The sequence below is a fragment of the Hyphopichia burtonii genome (genome assembly GCF_001661395.1).
Source record: "Hyphopichia burtonii NRRL Y-1933 unplaced genomic scaffold HYPBUscaffold_3, whole genome shotgun sequence".
In the NCBI taxonomy this organism is placed as follows: Eukaryota; Fungi; Ascomycota; class Pichiomycetes; order Serinales; family Debaryomycetaceae; genus Hyphopichia; species Hyphopichia burtonii.
The window spans coordinates 1,586,422-1,608,270 of record NW_017963730.1 but is presented as its reverse complement, the minus strand read 5'-3'; the positions used below and the strand labels follow the sequence as shown (position 1 = coordinate 1,608,270).

Below are 21,849 nucleotides of genomic sequence, written 5' to 3'. Positions count from 1 at the left end.
AAATTATATAATTGTAGAGTTGGTCTTATTATATTAAACAAAGCTAAATACATAAAAAAGAAAATTAAAGTATTGAAACCTACTTAGTTGGACTGTGTTTAGCCAACTTATCCTTAGATCTATTATTCGAAGCTTTTCTTTTCAAAGTCTTCTCTGCCATTAAGTTTTGAACCAAGCCTTTATAATTTGGGGTATTAGAATTTTTTAAAGGACTTGAATTTGTACTTGAGTTCATGCGCTTGTTAAAGTGTGGTTTTTCAATTTTATCACTGAAAATATCTTTCGTGGCGTCAAACTTGGAGCCCGGAGATGGATCTAAAAATGGATTTAACAGAGGACTGGATAAAGAAATAGGCTTGTCGGGACTCAGTAACTTATTAAATTTTTCAGTAACTTGAGCAACATTTCCCTTCATATCTTTCTTCAATGAAGATATTTCTTTTATTGAATTCTTGTATTTGCTGTTGATAAGTTTATTTTCATTTCTTACTTCTTCATTTTCTTTAAGTGAGTCATTATATTTATCAACGATCGTTTTATTTTCAGACTTGAGCTCTTCGGAAGTTGCTAATACTTCTTGATAAGAAGAATTCAAAGTATCAAGTTCACTCTCTACCAGAACTAATTTTTCATTTGTGGCATTAAGATCTTCACTTTTGTTAGCTATTTCATCGTTAAGACTAGATATCATTGAACTGCATTCAACCTTATGTTCTTCAAATTCGGTAGATTTTTCAAGAATCAATTTATCTTTAGATTCGATTACGCCATCCTTGGATTCAAGAAGAATATCTTTTTCATCAATCAAAGACAATAACTCCGTTGATTTTCTGGAGGATGTCAATTTCAACTCATTAAATTCCCGAGTTAAAATATCATTCTCGGATTTATGATGGTCAATTTGTTCACTAAGACTAGTATTTTCTTCGGTTAAAGAAGTTATCATATCTTTTTGACTATCGATCGTAGAGTTGTTCTCGTCAATTACCTTAACGTAACTTTCATTTTCACTGGTCAATTGTTGAATAGACTCATCTCTTTCACGTAACAATTGGAACTGTTGAGCAAGTTCTTCTTTAATTTCTTTCAAATTCGAATCATTAGTCTCTTTCAAAAATTCGATTTGCTTTTTGAAGCTTTCATTTTCTGCCTCAATTCTTTGGTATTCAGCTTTAAAAACTGAATTATCCATTTCTACTTCATCAAGTTTTTTCTTAAGCGATTCCAACTCCGTTTCCAAATCTGATTTAGAATCGATTATTCCTTTGTTTTTGTCATTAAGGGCTTCGATACTTAGTTTCAAGTTGAGAATTGTTTGATTCAAATTATTGTGGCCTATTCTGTAGTTAGAAAGATCTATTTGAAATTGATTGACTTTTTCATTTAATTGATCTTTTTGTTGAAGTAAAATTTTATTATTGGTTATGATTATATCAGATTCATTCAATTTCTCTTTAATAGAATTTACTTCGAGCTCATGATCTTTCTTAAAATTAATCAAATCATTATTCAAATCGAGTTTTTCTCGAGTAAGAACCTCAATGACTTTACGGTGATCATTTTGTAATTGTTGATTCTTTAATTCGAGTTCTTGTACCGTTGATTTCAAGTTTTGAATTTGGACTTCATAAAAGTTAGCGGTTAATTTATTGGCAACAGCTGATGATTTATTATGAGGAACTTTGAATCTTGTTGGAGTTTTAATGTGAGACTTTTTGGATATAGGAGAAACACCCGAAGTTGGCTTTATGATTGGATCAAGAGCAATGGAATCATTTTTCGATGGTAAATCGTCAGCTGGGGTTGAAGTAAACATTAACATTGGAGACCCATCGGTACAAAGAATTCGCTTGTTCTTCAATTGATTTGGTACAATACCTTGAATACTAGATAGTTTTGGAGGACTTGAAATTGGAGAACTCGAAGCAGTTGGTCTAGCATAATTTGGTAAGGTAAGATTTGGGGCATTCATTAACACATTTTCATCACTAGATTGAGTATTATCAATTTTAGCTCTTTTTATCAAATGAGCAACGTTATTAAGAGTTGATTTTGTAAGGTTATAATCCCCATATTGATCTAAAGTAAGAATTATTTTAATAGTTCCACGTTGTTTCTGGTTACGAAATATTAAATTGGTGATTCTGTTAGAAGATCTTATCAAAGCAGGATTATTAGGACTATTAGTTAATAATTGAGTGATTGAACTCATGTTCATATTTGCAAATATGTTTGCTGAAGGAACTGCTTTGTCGAATTTTTCATTTCCCATTAAATCAATATAAGTAACTCTCTTGGTATTGTTTCTTGAATAGAAGGTTAAAACCAAGCATGACCTTGAAGATTCATTATTGAAAGAAGTTTTTTGAGTTACCCTTCTATTGAAAACTTTATGTAATAAGCTTTCAGCTAATTTTGGTTTTAGTAATCTTTCCTTTCTTAATTGAGATTCAATTGGAACTGAAGATAGAAATGACTTCTTGGTCTTGGTTTTATCATTTTGTAATAAATCGGAGTAGAATTTATTATCACTTACTTCAAAGGCCGTCACCGAAACTGGGTCTTTTGGTTCAATCTGTTTTATTTTGTCAAATACCAATGATTTGATGGTTGTTGTTTTCCCACTGGATGTAGGACCCATGAAAATATAACACGAAGATTGATTTTCGTCGTTGTCAACGTATTTACTAAATTCATTTGGACTAAACTCAGCAGTGAAGATTCTTTCAAAATCATAATTTTCATTATTAAATTGGATGGCTTTATCTGAGAGTTGTGTGAATACCTTAGTCGATTCTTCGCCCACTTCACTGTAACTATCCAGCACCGATCCCAAGGCAGCACTGCTTGGCTTAATCTTTAAAAATAAAGGTATCTGGGACATATCTTGCCTTTTTCGTTTCGTAGATCAATAGACTCTCAAGTAAAACACCACTGATAAATCAATAACTGCAAATACTTTGCGAATAGTAAACAAACAAACACTCTATCAGCTTACGACTATCGGATTGTGAGTTGGTAAGAAGTGAACGGTTCGTTAAACGAAATTTTGATCATAAATCTCGATGATGTTTTCATTATTTTGAAACATGCCAAATGCAGTAGTTGATACTTCGTCAAAAAAAGACTCGTGTCGCAGATTCCTATTCAGGTCATCATGTCATAAAAATCCAAAATCTTCGACACAGTCACGTGAGTAGATCATTTTACAGTTTACAGTACGGCTATTTGCAGGTTGCATCGAAATCGCACAATCTGAAAAGTTTGGGGGGAATGGCCCCACATATGAAGGAAGGTCGTTCCCATTAGCGTTGGCTGACAAGGCAATTCTTCCATGATTACAACGACAATTGTTTTAAAAGTATTGTCCAGGAACAATTGAGCGATTGAGGGGGTATCCGTAGTCGAAAATACTTCCCAATGAGTTAGTACAGGAGCCGTTCATACTAGTGTAACCTTGGTACAATTTGAGATTTTGCAAAAAAAAAAAATTTAAGACAGAATCTCGAGACAAATTTTTGTGGGGGATGCATTATTGCCAGGCTTTATATAACCATTTTAATCAGTAGATACAGGGAATACAGGCATAATCTAGATCATTCCATTGATTGCGCAAACAATTGGAGTAGTTATTGCTTGAATTTTCGGTGTATTGCAAAACCACGAGCGGAAATTAGGAGCAAGACCGCGAAGTATATAAATAAAGGATACTTTGCTAAAAGTTTTGAAAAGATAGTTGTGAAAAAGGTATCTTTAATTAAATTAATTGAAACCAATAAATATGTCAGGAAACGCACCAATTAAGCTTTCAAGCGGATACGAAATGCCATCAGTCGGGTTTGGCTGCTGGAAAGTCGATAATGATTCATGCGCAGATCAAATTTATAATGCCATTAAAGTTGGTTATAGACTTTTCGATGGTGCTGAAGATTACGGTAATGAAAAACAGGTGGGAGAAGGAATCAATAGAGCTCTTGATGAAGGACTTGTTGCTCGTGATGAATTATTCATTGTTTCTAAGCTTTGGAATAGTTTCCATCACCCAAATAATGTTGAAAAAGCTTTAGATAAAACTTTGAGTGATTTGCAAGTTGATTATTTGGATTTATTCTTAATTCATTTCCCAATTGCCTTTAAATTTGTTCCATTTGATGAAAAATACCCTCCTGGTTTCTATTGTGGAGATGGTGATAAGTTTATCTATGAAGATGTTCCTCTTTTAGAAACTTGGAAAGCATTAGAAAAATTGGTTAAAAAGGGTAAAATTAGATCAATTGGTATTTCTAACTTTACTGGTCCTTTAATTAATGATTTATTAAGAGGAGCTGAAATCAAACCTTCTGTTTTACAAATTGAACATCATCCTTACTTACAACAACCAAGATTAATTGAATACGTTCAATCTCAAGGTATTGCAATTACCGGTTACTCTTCTTTTGGTCCCCAATCCTTTATCGAATTGAATCATCCAAAAGCTGCTGGTACTCCAAGATTATTTGATCATGCTGATATTACTGCCATTGCTAAAAACCATAATGTCTCTTCATCTCAAGTCCTTTTAAGATGGGCTACTCAAAGAGGTGTTGCTGTCATTCCAAAATCGAGTAACCCTGATAGATTATTGCAAAACTTGAATGTTAATGATTTTGATTTGACTAAAGAAGAATTCGATACTATTAGTAAATTAGATATTGGTTTGAGATTCAATGATCCATGGGATTGGGATAAAATTCCTCTCTTTGTTTAATTTCATACAAGTAACATTATATAGTGAATAAATTTTTTTTTCTTTTACTTAAATCTACATAGACACATTGACAAACTTCTAGATCGAATCTAACACAGCTTGTCTTCCTAAATTTAAAATTTTCAATCTTGATACAAAATCATCACGAGTGATATAGGCCCCACAAAGTCTCCTTTTACCGGTGAATTCTGTTCTAGAATGGAAGCATCTCCAATTATCAAAAATTAAGCATTGTCCGGGCTTCAATTGATAGAAGAATTCGTTTTCCGGATCTGAAATAATCAGATACCAATTTCTTAAAGCTTCGTAGAACTTCAAAACATCTTGAGGGTTCTCCCAATCATTCATGGTACTTCTATCCGATTGGTTCCATCTAACTTGAATTAACTCCCCTTGATTATCAAGTTTGAAAATTGGCTGAGGAATATCTGGTTGAATACAAACTTTCTCTTCCCCAGCCGAATGAGCAGGTATTGGCACCTTCGATAATAACTCAAATGATTCAGGATGTTTTTTACGTAAAGTTGATGCACAGTAAAATGCATCAGTTAATGAAGTAGTCCCCCCAGTACCATCATGATACAACAAATGGAATAATTGAAGTCCCGGTGTGTCTGACCAATAAGTTCCATCAGTATGTGATCCAACATCTAAGTTGGTATAAGCAGTGTCAGCTTTTGCTAAATCACTAGTAAAATCCCAAAACCCACCATAATGAGTAGGTCTTATGAACATCAATTTCTCGCATAAGGCTTCGGTGTCTTTGGGATCTACTGGTACATTATCAATAAGACAAAATCCATGTTTCCATATTTTCAAACACCAATCTTTAATGGCATCTTCTTGGTCGGTTTCATCTGACGACTTCATCACTTGGTCAAAGTCGACTTTGGGTAAATGATCTTTGATATATTGAACATCCCAATACTCCCTTTGCAAAGTCTCTTTTTCACCCTTGACTTTAGAATCAATTGGGATTAATTTAGGATTATATGAGTGCCAAATAAGCCAATCGATTGAATATTCACTGCGGTGATTATCCTGATTCCAAATTATAATCACCTTATCATCTTCAATTCTGAATTCAGTTGGTTGGATATCTGGTCTGATGGCTGCACTGTTGAGTAAGCGCTGTTTTGTTATAGCATAGTAGCATTCATCACAGTGACAGTTGTCACGAAGCCAAATATGGTGATATTTCGAAATTTGTCCTTCGTAAGTATTTTTCCATTCAACCAATAACTCAATATCGGTGGCAGAAAGTTTAGCAAGTGAAGTTGAGGTGGGCATTGTAATATAATTCTATCCGACTAGAAATCAAAGTAGTAGGAAAGAGAAGGAATGGGAGGGTATTTAAAGTTATGTCCAATCATTCAGTGAACAAAAAAAAAAATGCCGGGGTAAATTCCGTCTACAGAAACGCTAATAAATTCCGTTTGTACAGGCATTTTCTTTAGTATCGTTTATTAAAGCGTCATTTTATATAGAAGGATTAGTTATTAATCTTAGTTTCTTTTAATTTGGAGTCAATTTGATCAACGGAATCAGAAGGGGTCTTAATTGGTGTTTGTTGTTTGGGGCTTTCACCGTCGGATTCGTCACTGTGCTCACCAAAATGAAGAAAGGATGAATATAAGGTTAATATATCGTCACCGTGTTGAGATGCAAAACTGGATAAATTGACTTGCTTATCAGAACCTTGACTACGTTTCACATTTTCCCCGTGATTTATAAGAGATTTGAAAAGCATCTTTATATCATCTTGATGGTCGGAAACAAAATCATTGAACTTATCTGAATTTCCATTGTTCTTGCTCTTAAGTGTTTCTACAATCTCTTCTGGAGTATAATCTTCCAAAGGTTTCTCTTCTTTTTTATTGTTTTCTTCTTTTTTGAAAAGGTAGTCATATAGTTTACTAACTTCACTCTTGTGATCTTGTGAAGCTTCTGCTTCGTGACTTTCCACCTGGTGGGATTTCTTACTATCGTTTTGGAGTAGAGCTTCAAGTAATGGCTGAGCAGTATTAGAGTCTTCTTCTCCGAGGAATGGTTTGATGATTGGAAGAAGTTTGATAATTGTACTCAAACTAATATGGGGAACAATTGAATCTAATACAGCAACTAATGTAGGATTTGAGGATAACCCTGGGATTAAAGATTGAACAATTTTACTTTTAACAGAATCCATTTTTTTGATTTCCCTTGCTGATTGCTAAAACTATAATATCACTAATGTCTAATTTATGGGATATACAACAATATTTATAACTCTCTCATAATATTTTCTTCTTACTTCACTTCTTCGTTTTCCATATGGACAGCTACACAGCATACTGATTTGTGTTTTCATCACATTGACGAAATCATTTAAACGACCAGTCTCTATACTACCGTGTTAATTAAGCACAAAATTATTATACAAAAATAAATAAATAAATAAAATTGCAACCGATATCACAGATCCGTACATCAGGGCATTTTTGAGATTTTTGATGATGTTTTTCTGTGGGCGCTAACTTGAAATCAGAAGATTTGAACGTTATCGCCATAATTCAAAACTTTTTGCTACCAATTACTTTCTTGAACATTCCTGATCTTAGTTTTAGATTACCTTTGGTACTTTCGACCATCAAATTTATATTTAATCGCTGAGTTTGTTAGCGCAATTTGCTGGTTGCCACTTCCGGTGTTGTCGTCTTTGATTTTTGCTCGGGTCCTCAGGCTCTTTGATAACACAATTTAAAGTTTAATCATCTCAAACTTAGGTGTTTCCTTACCCCATTCTTCAATTAGCAGATATTTGTTTTCAAGTGCGAGTTGAGTTTTCATTTTGTCTGGTATTATATTGTTTGGTTTTTTTATGACAACTTTTGCTTATCAGAGAGAACTAGTTTCTTATTCCGTTTCCTTTTAAAGTTTGTCGCTTTTTAGATCATAACAGAAATTTGTTGTACGTGGTGATTTTTGAAGTCTTCTCTGCTCTCTCTTTCTTTTTTTTTTTTGACTCTTAGCTTTTGTTTGTTGACGATTGCTTGTTTGTTGACTAAGAATTTCGTTTTCTATTTAACCTCATGCCTGCTACTGCATCCTCCAACAGCACTCTTTTAAACCAGCTGCACCCTGATTGGGTGGATATGGATATTGAGAATTTGGGGAAATCGTTTTATAATAGTGAATACCTTCCTTTAAGTAATACTATTAAATCCTTGAAAGCAAAAACTTTACAAGAAGCGTTACTCAACCAACAAGAGGATATTTTAATTGAGTATCTGCAGTCTACAGAAGGCTTGATAAATAATCGTATAAGATCAAAAGTTTGGCCAATTCTTTTGGGTTTAAAGCAGAATCAAGATGATTCGGTTGATTTGGATTCTAATGTTGCTGAAGATTATATGTCAGCTTCTGATTCTTCAATCAAACCACTGAAAAAATTGGCTCTTTCTGAAAGCGCTTCTTTTCTACTTGAAGACTTGGACTTCAATGATTTGCCTCCTCATCGGGATGAAGATCAAATAAAATTAGATATTCAAAGATCATTCACTATATTATCTCACGCCCAATCATTTCTGCAACAATCCCAAGCTGAATCCTATACAACTATGTATTCCAATTCTGATATTGAAGAGTTAAGAAAAAAATTGATGAGTCTAATAATCAAAGTATTAAGGAAGTACCCTTCTTTACATTATTATCAAGGATATCATGATATTGCTAGTATTATATTGTTGGTTTGTTATGATAATGGCCAACAGTCGCAACCTAAAGTAAATGAAGAATTGGCTTTTCTTCTTCTAGAAAAACTAAGTGTTTTCCATTTGAGGGATTTCATGATTACAGACATTAATCTTTCTGTTGATCATTTGAAATTGATTCCAACTTTATTAGAATGTATTGACTCAAAACTTTTCGGATTATTAATGCAAGCAAGTAATATATACATTGCTACAGATGGACTTTATTATGATTATACTTTTTATCAAGCCCTATCATCTATCTTAACTTTTTTCAGTCATGATATCAACAATTTACATCATCTACTTGTAATTTGGGATTTTTCACTTGCACAGAACTCGGTTCTTGCAAATATATATATTTATGTTTCTTTCTTGTTACACTATAAAGAAAAGATTTTTGAGGAATTAAATATATCCCATATCCTTGCTTCAGATGAAGATTGCTTTGATTTCTCGAATGTTGATGCTGACTTGTTGCATACTTTAATATCACCAGCAAGTTTATTCAGCGACTTAACTGATGCTGATTTAATTAAGATTTTGAACAAGACCAAAGAATTAATCAAAGACTATCCTATTAATGAGTTGGAAAATACTTCTCGTACTTTTAAGTTATGGTTTAATGATCTTAATAAACACTCCGTTCTTTTGAATACGTCCGATATCAATACTGATAGAATTGCAAAAAATGAGAAATATGATTCTTTATTAAGTGGATCTCTATCGGAAGCTTTATCGAAATCTACTAGCTCAGAAAATGCTACCCACCAGGAATTCCCAGAAGATCTTTCTGCCTTGATCAAGAGCCAGGATGAAGAAATGGTTCTGCAAACAAAGTATGATGCTAGTGTGCAACAAAGGATCTTTGAACAACAGGAATCACTTGCCACTTCAATGAGCTCAGTGTGTGATGATGATTTGAATAGTTCTTACCCACTGTTGTCTTCCTCGTTATCAAGCCTTTCTTCCGCTTCTTCGTCTATCAATACAAAAATTGTCACAACTTCTTCCCTTTTGTTCAAAAAATTATTCAGTGTGCCCTCACATGAAAGTGATGAAAACAAATCTCATGATGTTACGAAGCGGAATAGAAACCTCTCCTTATTCAGCAATATTACTAAAATTAGCTTTACAATTGGTCTTATAGGATTCTTATTACATTTCTTGTTAGTCAGAAACCATCCAAGAGTTCTTAGGTTAATTCCGCTCAATGAAATTACTAATGAACTTTCATCTAAAAGTATGAACATGGCAGCTGGTGTTGGTAACAACTTGGGGAAACTTTTCAATTATATCGCCACTTACGGCGTGGTAAATCGTGGTCTCCACATGGGACAACTCGGACTAGGTAATATACGAGAGGGTGTGTATGGTCCACCTTAATGTGAACAATTTTTGATGAACTCCTTTGATTTTTCATGATTCAATTCTTCTGTATTATCTATTTATCTCCTCTGGTGAGGTCTTATTTTAGTTCTTGAATTTTTAATTTTTCGTTTTTTTATTCAATTCATTATTACATAAAAGTGATCTTCGAATTGATTTGTGTATAGGCTTTTTTTAAAGCTTTTTTTAATCGTTTTATTATTCGTTTATTTTCTTTTTCTTATATTTCGAATCTATATAGAAGTGTCTAATAAAGTTACAAAAGTCATTAGCATGACAAAAAAATTAGCTATTAATTTTCAAAGTCGATTTCGTAAACGAGAACAGTATCTGTAAAGGTTGAATGGCCCCAACCTCTATTACCACTAGCACTCACCATGAATCTACCGGTCTCATCACAATATAAATGACTTAATATACCACCATGATGACCTGGTATAATTAAAAATGGAGTTGCTTGTTTTGATTTGTTGTTTGAAGCTGAGGAATTTGAATCGTAGAGTTGCAAATTATATAATCTTATATTATCATTTGAACCACAAAGTAAAAAATCATTATTTGGCATGGTTGATATGGCACTGACTGGACCAGATATTTTTGGGAATTGTAATAATTTCAGTACATTTGGCACCATAGTATCTTTATTTTGACCAGTGTGAGATCTTTTATGAGGCATTCTTATTGAGAATTCTTCGACTGTACTATTTCTACGACCAGCATAAATATATTCACCATCATTTGACCAACATGACGACATACACCAAGGAGGTGTTCCTTCAGATAAACCAATTCTTAATACAGCCGACGAAATTCTAGCATCCCATATATTAATGGTACCGTCCACACTTGAACTCATAAATATATCATCATTTGAATAAGTTTTAGTTGTTATGTTGGGAGTTTTATTTATGGAAGGGTTCTGTTTGTCAAGAGATTCTTTTTCTTTTTGCAGGTCATCTTCTTCATCATCATCACCAAATAATGAATCAACATCACTATTATTATTATTACTGTCTAATTTAGATGAAAGGTTATTATCGGGGTTTAATTGAGTGGTACCATTACTCTGATTGATTATCAGGCCCGAAGGTAAATTATCCATTGATTCATTAACTGATATTAGAACATCTTCTAAACCTTGAGGTCTATATTGAATTTTTGAAATTTGACTGGAGCTCCCCGAAAATAAGGTAACACACTTACCAGAGTTTAAATCCCATTGTCTAATTGATTTATCCCAAGAACCAGAGAGGAATTTTTTTTCATCAGAATTTAAAGTTATAACTGAAACAGCGTCATTATGACCATTATCTAAAGTTGGTCCGGACCTTTTACGTTCGCCGTGATTGAAATAATGGTGAGTGAAACCTTCATTATAAATCATAGTATAAAGAGATATACCTCCTGATAATAACCCCGACAAGCACCAAAACCCATTTTTTTCAACGTCAAGAGAATAAACCGGGTTAATTTTAGGTTCATAACTAACTGAGCCAGTTATAAAATCACTTTGTTTTAATTTTGGGTTTAATTTCATTAATTCACTTTTGGTTAAAGGTTGTTCATTTTCCCAATAAGAAGATATTACCCCGGCTTTTGTAATTGAATCTACTAAATTATGTCTTTGGGCCATTGTTAAAGGAGATTTACCTTCGATTGATTGGAAAAAATCATATTTTCTAATGAAACCATCTTCACCACCGGTTAATATCCATTTGGGGCCAGATGTGAATGCAAGAGAATGGCATTGAGAAGTATAAGGAATTGCAACTGAAGGTACAATATCAAAAACGGTTGCAATTTTAGCCTTTGTAATAGTTTGTTGTCTGAATTCTAGAGGAGTCAACGTTTTAGATTGTTCGGATTTTTCGGGCTCCTCGTTATCATCTGCCTTACCGTTTTCTTCTTCATTTTTATCTATTTCATCCATTTCAATATCTTCTTCGTTCACTTCTTGATTATTTGATAATTGTTGTTTTGCTTCATCGTTTTTCTGGTCTTCTTTAGTATCTATATCAATTGCCTTTTCTTTATTCAAATCACTCGGCTTAGCATTCGGTATATCGTCTTTAGAATCAGTAAACTTTTCTTCTGCGTCCATAAATTTACCATCTTCATTATCATTATCATCATCTTCGTCATCTTCGTCTTCTTCTTCGTCTTCGCCCTCTTCTTCCTCCTCATCCTCTTCTTCCTCGCCCTCTTCTTCCTCCTCTTCTTCTTCTTCCTCGTCCTCGTCCTCGTTCTTTGCATCTTCATCGTCTTGATTATTATCTAATTCCATATCATCTTGATGGGTGGAATCGTTCATATTAATATCATTGTTAGTATCAAGTAGAAGGTCCCCGTTACCTTGGTCATGTTTATAATCATTAGAATCAGGAATATCAAACAAATCACCCTCCGACATTCTCTCTATTCAAATACTGTTGCAAGAATTGATCATGAAAAGGCTGCTAAGTCAACTGTTTTTCAGTATAAGCATACAGTGTCTACCAAAAATTTTGATATTGGAGCACTTGCGCACGACCGAATAAAACAAAACAAAAAAAAAAAAAAAAAAAAAAGAAAACACCCAATTCCACGTACTGTTTCTACGTCTTTACATCAACTACAAGGAAAAGTTAGATGAATAACTGAATATATTTAAGTGAATAGATAAGGGTTAAATATAAATCGCTTATTCATAGATCCAACCGAATAAAGCTGGTTTGTATTCAGCCAATTCTTCTTTTTTGAACCATAAAGCAATTTCTTTGTTAGCAGATTCAACAGAGTCAGAACCGTGAGCAACGTTTCTACCCATGTCAATAGCGTAATCACCTCTGATGGTACCTGGAGCAGAGTTTAATGGGTTGGTGGCACCTAAAATGGCTCTACCTTGTTTAACAACATCTTTACCTTCCCAAACGGTAGCCAAGACTGGACCGGATAACATGTAAGATAACAAAGATGGGAAGAATGGTTTTTCTTGTAAATCTTCGTAGTGATCTCTTAATAAGGCTTCGGTTGGGTGGGTTAATTTAATACCAACTAATTTGAAACCTCTGTTTTCAAATCTACCTAAGATAGCAGAGATCAAACCTCTTTGGACACCATCTGGTTTAATAGCAATAAAAGTTCTTTCGTCAGACATTGTAATAGTAATTCTTGTTGTAATACAAAAGAAAAAGAAGAAGAAGATCCGAAAGAAATTTTCAAATTTCAAAGCGAAGCATGGGGTTTTTAAATTTTCATCGAAACTTGAAAAAAAACTCAAAAAAAAAAAAACTGAAAAAAAAAGTGCAAATGCCACCTAATTTAGTACTGATTTTGTGATTTGCAAAACGTCTTTTGTATTCTCATCTTCGTATTGGATGTATTGGATGCATTATGGATTGATTATACAGTAATCATTGCATGTAATGATTGCATGTAATGATTGCATGTAATGATTGCATGGATTTGATTGTATGGATGTAATGATTTAATGATTGCATGTAATGATTGGATGCGATCAGTGTCTTGATTGGATGCGATCAGTGTCTTGATTGGACCATTGGACTTGGCCTGGGCTTGACTAGTGACTGAGGCGCCCTGTGGAAGAGGGAAAGTAGTCCTTGAAGTAGAAGACCGCTTCTGAATTATCCTGGTAAATGGCAGTGGCTGCACTGGTTCGTCCCGTACCCGTTAGGCGGGCAATGTACTGGCCCAACTCCTGGTCCCGGGGCTTGCGAGCAGACGTTGACGTGCTGCATCTGGATGGTTCCATGGTTATGGTGAATCGTTTGGATCTGTCCCAATGGCAGACTTTATATGGCCGTGTTTTAGGGTATTCTTTTGCATCAAGGTAAACACCGGTACCGCAGAGGCCGGAGGGTTTTTGGTGTACGGGTGTGAAGGGGGAGATTAATAGGGTTAGGGTATTTTTGTAAACAATCTCCCATTTAATACCCATTGATAGGAAGACCTTGATTTGCAATCAGTGGTAAGTTCAACAAGATCGAAATGTCTCTGACCGTGGCCCTCACCGAACCATCACCCACCCATGCGACAATACACGTTAAACCAAGCAATATGACCGGGTTAGGAATTCAAAACGAAAATGATATTCCCAGTTTAACAAAAAGTAATAAAGAAAAACTTGATGTAAGTCCTAAATTACAAACATCTGCTAAAAGAGGACCATCCACCCCGTTATCTCCTGCAAGACACCAGAATATCATTCGAAGGAAACTCAGTCCAAAAGATACAAAAGTGTCTAGTAGTGAAAAATTATTAGATTTTGAATATACTAAATCAGAATTAATCGATTCAAAATATCAAAATTGGTTATTGGGTCAGTTTTTGAATAACCAAAAAGATATTATTAAATTTTTGGAATTAGAAAGAAATTTTTCTAACTGAATCCATCCTAATAATGAATGACTATTAATCTTGCATGCCCTTTTACCTTCTTTTCGTTGTATATTACTTTAATTTGATTTCTAAATATAAAATATATATATCCTTTATCTATATCATTCGTATTTTCTAGTAGCTTTGAAATATTCCGATAATTTGGATTCGTTATCGAAATACTTACCGTCTCTAGCGTTATTCCAATCGTTGTGTCTTTGAGCCATCTTGATCTTTTCTTCTTCTCTTGATCCTCTCTCAATTAAGTCCTCGTAAAGCCAACGTAATGCTAAGGGATGTAATGACTCCGCTAACCCGATCTTGATGGGTCTATCGGTAGGGGTCCCATTATCTTCTCCGGTTTGTTTGCTTACTTGAACCTCTTCTAAATTATTTGAAAATTCAATATTCCTCATATCAATATCATCTAATTTCTTCCCACTATTTAAATGAATCACTCGGTCACACCATTTCTTACCTAAACCATCAAATATATGGGTGGCATATATGACACAGCAATTTCTTTCTTTACATTCCTTTTTCAAGAAATTTAACAATTGCAGTCTTACTATAACATCTAAATCAACAGTAACTTCATCTAATAATAATAACTTCCATGGCTTCAATAATCCCATAACCAATTGAACCCTTCTTCTTTCTCCATCAGAAATATATGCCATGGACCAATCCGGATCTAAATCCATAATTCGAATCAACTCATCTCGACGCTCATTATAAATGTCTCCTCCAATAGACGATATCAATAACTTAACTGGAATATCCCTTTTAACAACCGGATTTGCGGCCCATTCTGTCCCAAGATATGTAATATTATTATTAATATCAGAGTTGTGCTGCTCATTTCTATTGATCGAAAACTCAAATGGATCAAAGCCTCCTATCTTTAAGGAACCCTTTTTAATCAAGGTCTTCCCGGCTAATATCTTCAATAATGTCGATTTCCCAGCTCCATTTGGTCCAATCAATAAATTGGTACTCCCCCATGGAATCTTCAAATTGATATTTTCTAACCCAATTTTCTTACTACTGCTAAATGAATAAGTAAGATTGTTGGTCTCTATGGCTAAAGTATCTGGCTCAGACATGTTAAATAGTTTTCCTTTCTATAAAAGAGATCTTTCAATTTTCAATTGATCAACTGATGAATTTTTTTTTTTTTAAATCTGTCGCAATCTCAAAGCTTTTGGCGTTTTTTCGCAGTTTATCTACAAAAATCACTGCTAACCTTCACTTCTACTATAGTACTTTTATTAAATCTAATTAATATACATAATTACAAAGAAAGCTTATATTTTTGACTCCTCGATCCATTCTAAAACGTCTTGTTTGACCGAGTTGTTTTTAATTTTATTTATAACTTCAGTAATATCATCAAAATATTTACTGTTATAATCAACAAACTTTCTTAGATAACTTTTTAATAAGCCTCTATATTCGTAAAATAACCATTGGTAGTCAATCTTCTTCATCAATCCTTCATCCTGGATTTGCTCTTCTTCGAAAGTTTTAATGATTTTAACTTGCTCATTACTTGGATCTTCTAATTTCAATTTATCTTCCACAATGGCATTCAAGTTATCAACAATCAATTTAAATAATAGTAAAATTGAATCCTTGAATTCTTCGGTTTCCTCATTCTTAGAACTTACACTTAAAATTCTATTGACCGATTCCATACATGAAACATTTTCAATAATTAAATTAGAGTCCAAGTTTAAGGATTTCTCAATTAAGTAATTTGGTTTTAAAATACCAAATTCAATCAAATATTCTAAAATCAAAAATGATACTTGGGGCTGGTGGATCCAAATTCTAAAAATGGATTCAATTACCCAATTCTGGCGTTCACTGAATTGTTCCTCACTTAAGTCTAATTTTTCAAATTTATACTCATTAGGTATTTGGTAGTCTTCCTCTTTGATATCAACACCACTGATGAACTTCAACTTGTTGACATCACGGCTTAATATACTGACTATCGAGTAAATAGATCTTGATCCAATATAAGCATACGTTTGGAATATCAAATTTATTAAAAATTTTTCTGGTTTAATATTTTCGACATTTGATGCTTCTTCTAAAATAGAAGAAATCAAGTCTTTAAATTCTTCATTGGGTTTCCAATTACTTATAATGAAATCATATACCTTGTTTGAAATTTCATTAAGTGGTAATTGAGGATTGGAAAAATTATATATCAATTCCTCTTGTGGTGAAATGGCCAATGGGTTTATGCTTTCTTTCCTTTCACGGATGAGCCCAGACAATAAATTCTTTATCTCTTCATTATCAGATCCATATACATCGCTATCATAATTTATGATATATTCGACTTCATTGGAAAATAACGAAATATTCAAATATTTATGGAATTCACCCAAGTGAATTAAAATAGTTTCATCTTCATTATCTGGATCTGGTTTCATGGTGACAAAACTGTCCTTGATTCTGTTCTTATTCGAAAGTCTGATTTCTTTAGAAATTAAATTTTTGATGAAATTTTTCTTTGGATGATACTTCAACTTTGATAATTTGATTGAATCGTCAACCCATTCATCCCATTTCCAACTAAATTCGAAATTTGATATTTGAATTGTCATCCAGTCTAAAAATCTAATCTTTAATTCATAATCCAACATTTCTAAATGATTATAGAAATATCTAATTGCTCTACCGAAAACTGGAGCGATGGATTCTGGACTTTCACGACAACAAGCAATTAATACTGTATAATAGTAAATTTCATAGTGTAATGGAGTTGGTAATTGGAAAATCATTGTCAAGATACTTTCAACAGCAACATCTTCGACTTTCCAAGTTGATAATGGGGGTGAGTTTTCACCCGACTTATTGTCTTGATGGATCATACTTAACTGATCAATAGATGAACCTGGAGGTGTGAATAAATTTCTTGAAAAGAACAAATCAAGAATTGACAATTGAATAGAAGCTTCCTTTTGATTAAACGATAAGTTCGTTAAAATATCAAACGATATATCCTTCAAAAACAAACCATGATAAGAATCAATGGAAGGAACTGTTTCAAAATCAGTTGTTATGTTATAAACTTGGAACAAAACTCTTGGGTGTTTTTTCCATAAATTATCAATTGACCCCCTAGGTTCATAAGTTTTCAAAGAATCCAAAGAGGGTGTTGACAACTGTGGTAAAGGATGCTTTACAATTTCATTTGAAATGGTATTGTTTTTTAAAGAATCTTCAATTATAGGATCAGCCAATTCTTTAAAGTTAATGAATAATTTATCTTTCAAATCACTCCAAGATTTATCTTCACCTTGCAATTTAACGATTGAAGGCAAGATTAAGTTGATCATTTTTTTCAGATGATAAGGCAATTCATCATCAAAGTTCCCTGACTTAGAATCAAAAGGCTCCCAGATGGAAATTTGGTTGGATTCATCTTTATCTTTGATATTAAATTTATGACCCAATTCAACCAAGTCATTAACATGTTTAATCATCTCATCAGAAAAATCATTACTCAATAAATATGGTAAAGCAATCAAAACGTTGTAAAAGATTTCTTCTGCGACCCCATTTCTATTTTCATCGGAATCTTGTAAATCTATTGATACACTTAAAAATTGTTTAAACACATTAATGATTGAATAATCACTAATGATTGGTGACAAGGTTGCTAAAAACTTCAAAATCGATTTCAAATTATTGAGAATACCAGCATCTTCATTGAATGCGTCATCTTTAGCATCTTTACTTGCCGGTTTAGAGTCATCTTTATCGATTTCGATATCATCAGCTGATTTTGCTTGTTGAGTTTTAACAGCATCTAATAAAGTTTGCATTTTAGCATGAAAGAATTCAATAACATATTTTGAAACTAAAAAGTTTTTAGCATTACATATCAATATCAATATACTTAAGCAATTGATTTTTTGAGGTTGTTCAATTACAACTGCGTATAAGGTATTCAAAATTGAAGTTCTTAAATTATCAATTTTTTCAAACTCGGCCACAATTGGATTGGAAAAGTATGATATCTCATCAACCTGATTAGCAATATTGTTGTTTTCACCTAATCTTCTGATATCTTTACAAATATTCAAAATTAATTCAGCAGTTGGATCGATATGCTGTTTCTTGGACTCATAATCATCGAGCGGACCTGCATTGTAGTGACCACCTTGCAGTTCTTCGTATTCATCTCTCGTTCTCTTACCCAGGTTATACTCCATCTTAGTCTTGAAAGCTATAACTTTGAGTACCGTAAAAAGAGCCTACTGTTAAACTTGAATACTGTTAGCGAAATATTTCATTTTTTCGTTCAAACGAAAACATCGCAGTAGCAAAAACATCGGGTTTTCTCACCAGTACATCTCTGCCTTTTTCCTACTTGAGCTTCTTTGTTAATTAACAGCCAAAATACTTCGTGCTAAGATGAATGCCTTGGTTCTTGACGGAGCATTAGGGACACAACTAGAGTCGATTATTCCACCAGACTCGCCTCTTCAAATCAAACTGAACCCACTTTGGCTGACCCAAGTTTTGCTTAAAGAACCCCAGCTAATCCAACAGATTCACGAAAAATATGTCAATAGTGGGGCTGACATTATTACAACTTCGACTTATCAAGCGTCGAGGGATACGTTGAAGAAGTATTGTAACTTTGGAGATTTGCAAGTGTACGATATTTGGGATAAATCCATTGAGTTGGCATACCAAGCTGGCAGACTGACATCCAGAAACGTATTTGTTGGAGGATCTATTGGTCCTTATGGAGGATTTCTTGCTAATGGATCAGAGTATACTGGTGAGTATAAAAGTGCAATTTCTAGAACTATAAGGGACTACCATTTACCAATGATTTACTACTTCAATAGACATAAGAAGGTTGATTTGATAATGCTAGAAACCATTCCAAGTTTTGAAGAGGTTAAAGTAATCATATCGATTTTAAAACACTTGAATAATTTGAAATATTTCAGTATAAGTTTGAGTATGAAGTCAACTACTGAGTTGGCGGATGGAACTCCTATACAAGAAGTCGTCAAGTATTTAGATAAACAGTTGGACCAATCGCTGAAATTGCGTGAAAAATTGGTGTCGGTTGGCTGCAATTGTGTTGATTTTCAATTAGTGGAAGGGATATTCGAACAGTTTAACAAACTGTCCTATGAATTACCATTAATTACCTACCCCAATTTAGGATTTGGTGACTATTACTTTCTTGGTACAGATTATAGCCATTTAAGTAATACTGAAAAATGGGCACAATTAGTTAAAAAATGGCTTACATTTAAAAATATTAGGATAGTAGGAGGATGTTGCAGTACAGGGCCCACAGAAATAGGAATAATTAGGAATTTAATAAATAAATAACATTAACATTAAAGAGATGGAATCAAATATATACTTTTTTATAGAAGGAGTAATTATATATAAGATATAGAGAGGTTCATATTAAGGGATGTAAAACATAATAACATTATTTGAAATAAAAATACACTAGCAACATTAATCATAAAAAACCAACCTTTGACGGAAAGGAAACAAGATGCAAAAAACAATAAAGGCATTACTAAAGAAGTTTGAACATTAATAAGCAACTATGAATGGTAATATGAATAGTTGGATAGCAAAAAAATTAAATTAAATTCTCGATTTCAACCAATCTTTATAGGCAAAGATTGCCATTTCCCAAGCAACCAATAAGGCAACGAATCCAAGACTGATATTAAGAGTGAACATTTCGGTTAAGCCATAGTATTCAAAACAGTAAATGACAGGATCGGTTGATTCCATAAAAATCAAACCACCACAGATCAAACAGAAACTAGCAATTAATTCAGTGATTGGTCTTGAAGGTTGAGTTAAGTTTTTATTTGGAGGAGAAAGTAACATTAGTAAATAAGTCAAGAATCTAAAAGCACAAGCAATCACAAATAAACCACCCCATTGAACATGGATAGCGGTTGATAATGCAGAAGCTTGTTGATGTTTTGACATTAAATAACCAGTCCAGTAGATGGTTAAAACAGGGAAAGGATTAGGGGAAAAGCCCGGGGAAGCTTTGACAATGGAATCTTCTGAAGGAGAATTGTTGATAATTTGATGATTATCTTTAGCTTTGTCAAATCTCCAAGTATTTAATTTAATTTCAGTAAGTACCCCACAAAAACCTAAGCCAATAAAGATAAAAGCAATTGACGCATGTTGTAAATCTTTTGAAGACCATTCACCACCAGAATTGGATAAATGTTCCAAAAAAATGTTAGTACAACCATAGAAAAGAACCAAGCCAGACTCAATTAATTCCATTGTCCAACAACCAATTGATTGCCAACTACGATCAAATCTACCTAGTTTTTGGTGTCTGAAAATGAATTTATGATTCCAAGCCCAACCTTTATTAGTGAAAGCACCACAATAACGGGCCAAGTAAAGTAAACCTAATGAAAAAAAGACACCACCTTTAATAAAGTGAGCCAATAAATTGAAAACGCTTTTACCTTTACCCAACAAGAGGAAAGTTGCAATCATAGTTGGGAAATAAACAAGAAAGTAAAAGAAATGATACCAATTAAAGATACTAGCAGATAAAACAGAAGCATTACCACTAACATCAATCAATTTTTTAATGATTGGTATGTTAAATAAAAACAAAAACTTTTTAGGAGGTTGATGTGGTTGTTGATTCGTTAATAGCGAATTTTGAGAAGTTTTCAAATGCATATTAGTCAATTCAAAAGAATTAGAAGAATTAGTACTACTACGATGCAAGTCATCATTTGGATTAGATGAAGAGCCCGATTCCACTCTGGTAACAACGTCATCATCATAGTCATAATCTACTACGTCATCGTCATCATCTCCAATAACAAAGCGATTCGGAAACAATCTTGACTGGTAACCAACCGCTATTACGGAAGCAACCCAATGAAATAAAGTAGTGAAAAACAAAATCCACGACATTTTATCATAGGCATTCCCAGGATACAAATCCGGAATCGACTTGATAAAACTGGCATAGTTTAATACAGAAAACACAACGAGAACACAATGAATAGTCAACGTCGGTAAATAAGCTTTATGATGAAGATTATTAAGCACCAAGACAATTGGATATAGTAAGATAAAACTAAAACACAATGTTCCAATATGCAAATACAAGTTAACCTTGTTGTTAGACTCAACCGTAAAGTAAGTGGTTGTATTGTAAGCGTCCCACCACTGTTTTTCCAATGGTTTCAAATGAGTCTCGAGAATCGGCCTCCCGTGGGCATGCTCCATCACATGAGGTATTGGGGTTTCCATACCCATGTCCATTCCTTCATTTTCTTCGTCTTCTTTATGGGTGGCATCGGCGGCTAATAACGGCAAAGATTCATCTGACCCGAGCGCGGTTAAACTTGGACTGCTTTCTTCATCGTGATGGCTCGAAGAGCCAGCGTCAATTGTCAGCACTAACAACCAAAGAGCAAGAGGTATACTTAATCTAAGTCTCATGGCGTATAGAAGAAGTAAGAATCTGATCAGTCGAGCGGGAATTCATCATGCTTAAATATGCAAATATATCAGCAAAGAAAAAAAAAAAACTCATACAAA

The 21,849-nt window shown here is 33.5% G+C and overlaps 13 protein-coding genes across 13 annotated transcripts; 4 read left to right on the top strand and 9 right to left on the bottom strand.

Moving 5' to 3' along the window:
• Positions 1-193: 193 nt before the first annotated feature.
• HYPBUDRAFT_90029 (uncharacterized protein) lies at positions 194-2,887 on the bottom strand (the record flags this gene model as incomplete). The annotated part of the gene is made up of 4 exons (XM_020223856.1): positions 194-621; positions 916-1,878; positions 1,921-2,805; positions 2,845-2,887. Coding segments are annotated over 4 exons (2,319 nt in total), but the record flags the coding sequence as incomplete, so codon positions are not given.
• Positions 2,888-3,512: 625 nt separating this feature from the next.
• GRE3 (trifunctional aldehyde reductase/xylose reductase/glucose 1-dehydrogenase (NADP(+))) lies at positions 3,513-4,776 on the top strand. The gene has a single exon (XM_020221200.1). It carries the CDS (start codon positions 3,782-3,784, stop codon positions 4,745-4,747), a length of 966 nt encoding a protein of 321 aa, XP_020077258.1. The 5' UTR covers positions 3,513-3,781; the 3' UTR covers positions 4,748-4,776.
• A 49-nt stretch (positions 4,777-4,825) lies between these two features.
• HYPBUDRAFT_108745 (uncharacterized protein) lies at positions 4,826-6,037 on the bottom strand (the record flags this gene model as incomplete). Its single annotated transcript, XM_020218655.1, has 1 exon — positions 4,826-6,037. One exon carries the CDS (start codon positions 6,035-6,037, stop codon positions 4,826-4,828), a length of 1,212 nt encoding a protein of 403 aa, XP_020077257.1.
• Positions 6,038-6,239: 202 nt separating this feature from the next.
• On the bottom strand, positions 6,240-6,935 carry HYPBUDRAFT_5987 (uncharacterized protein; the record flags this gene model as incomplete). The annotated part of the gene is made up of 1 exon (XM_020223538.1): positions 6,240-6,935. One exon carries the CDS (start codon positions 6,933-6,935, stop codon positions 6,240-6,242), a length of 696 nt encoding a protein of 231 aa, XP_020077256.1.
• Positions 6,936-7,389: 454 nt separating this feature from the next.
• GYP8 (Gyp8p) lies at positions 7,390-10,036 on the top strand. Its single transcript, XM_020219676.1, has 3 exons — positions 7,390-8,141; positions 8,196-9,193; positions 9,236-10,036. The coding sequence occupies exons 1-3, from the start codon at positions 7,819-7,821 to the stop codon at positions 9,862-9,864; spliced, it is 1,950 nt and encodes a 649-aa protein (XP_020077255.1). The 5' UTR covers positions 7,390-7,818; the 3' UTR covers positions 9,865-10,036.
• A 64-nt stretch (positions 10,037-10,100) lies between these two features.
• On the bottom strand, positions 10,101-12,325 carry HYPBUDRAFT_123589 (SAGA complex subunit). The gene is made up of 3 exons (XM_020219310.1): positions 11,764-12,325; positions 10,933-11,700; positions 10,101-10,881 (listed from the first exon to the last, which is right to left on the bottom strand). Exons 1-3 carry the CDS (start codon positions 12,275-12,277, stop codon positions 10,160-10,162), a joined length of 2,004 nt encoding a protein of 667 aa, XP_020077254.1. The 5' UTR covers positions 12,278-12,325; the 3' UTR covers positions 10,101-10,159.
• A 114-nt stretch (positions 12,326-12,439) lies between these two features.
• Positions 12,440-13,027, bottom strand: YNK1 (nucleoside diphosphate kinase). Its single transcript, XM_020223027.1, has one exon. The coding sequence runs from the start codon at positions 13,001-13,003 to the stop codon at positions 12,548-12,550; it is 456 nt and encodes a 151-aa protein (XP_020077253.1). The 5' UTR covers positions 13,004-13,027; the 3' UTR covers positions 12,440-12,547.
• Positions 13,028-13,199: 172 nt separating this feature from the next.
• Positions 13,200-14,185, bottom strand: HYPBUDRAFT_152790 (uncharacterized protein). Its single transcript, XM_020221199.1, has one exon. It carries the CDS (start codon positions 13,802-13,804, stop codon positions 13,427-13,429), a length of 378 nt encoding a protein of 125 aa, XP_020077252.1. The 5' UTR covers positions 13,805-14,185; the 3' UTR covers positions 13,200-13,426.
• HYPBUDRAFT_108131 (uncharacterized protein) lies at positions 13,924-14,253 on the top strand (the record flags this gene model as incomplete). The annotated part of the gene is made up of 1 exon (XM_020218614.1): positions 13,924-14,253. One exon carries the CDS (start codon positions 13,924-13,926, stop codon positions 14,251-14,253), a length of 330 nt encoding a protein of 109 aa, XP_020077251.1.
• A 36-nt stretch (positions 14,254-14,289) lies between these two features.
• Positions 14,290-15,355, bottom strand: CAF16 (putative ATP-binding cassette family ATPase). Its single transcript, XM_020221198.1, has one exon. The coding sequence runs from the start codon at positions 15,348-15,350 to the stop codon at positions 14,367-14,369; it is 984 nt and encodes a 327-aa protein (XP_020077250.1). The 5' UTR covers positions 15,351-15,355; the 3' UTR covers positions 14,290-14,366.
• A 196-nt stretch (positions 15,356-15,551) lies between these two features.
• Positions 15,552-18,507, bottom strand: GCR3 (Gcr3p; the record flags this gene model as incomplete). Its single annotated transcript, XM_020219675.1, has 2 exons — positions 15,828-18,507; positions 15,552-15,755 (listed from the first exon to the last, which is right to left on the bottom strand). The coding sequence occupies exons 1-2, from the start codon at positions 18,477-18,479 to the stop codon at positions 15,552-15,554; spliced, it is 2,856 nt and encodes a 951-aa protein (XP_020077249.1). The 5' UTR covers positions 18,480-18,507.
• Positions 18,508-18,662: 155 nt separating this feature from the next.
• On the top strand, positions 18,663-19,623 carry SAM4 (S-adenosylmethionine-homocysteine S-methyltransferase; the record flags this gene model as incomplete). Its single annotated transcript, XM_020218943.1, has 1 exon — positions 18,663-19,623. The coding sequence occupies exon 1, from the start codon at positions 18,682-18,684 to the stop codon at positions 19,621-19,623; it is 942 nt and encodes a 313-aa protein (XP_020077248.1). The 5' UTR covers positions 18,663-18,681.
• A 133-nt stretch (positions 19,624-19,756) lies between these two features.
• On the bottom strand, positions 19,757-21,755 carry HYPBUDRAFT_152788 (uncharacterized protein). Its single transcript, XM_020221197.1, has one exon. The coding sequence runs from the start codon at positions 21,748-21,750 to the stop codon at positions 19,894-19,896; it is 1,857 nt and encodes a 618-aa protein (XP_020077247.1). The 5' UTR covers positions 21,751-21,755; the 3' UTR covers positions 19,757-19,893.
• Positions 21,756-21,849: the final 94 nt, after the last annotated feature.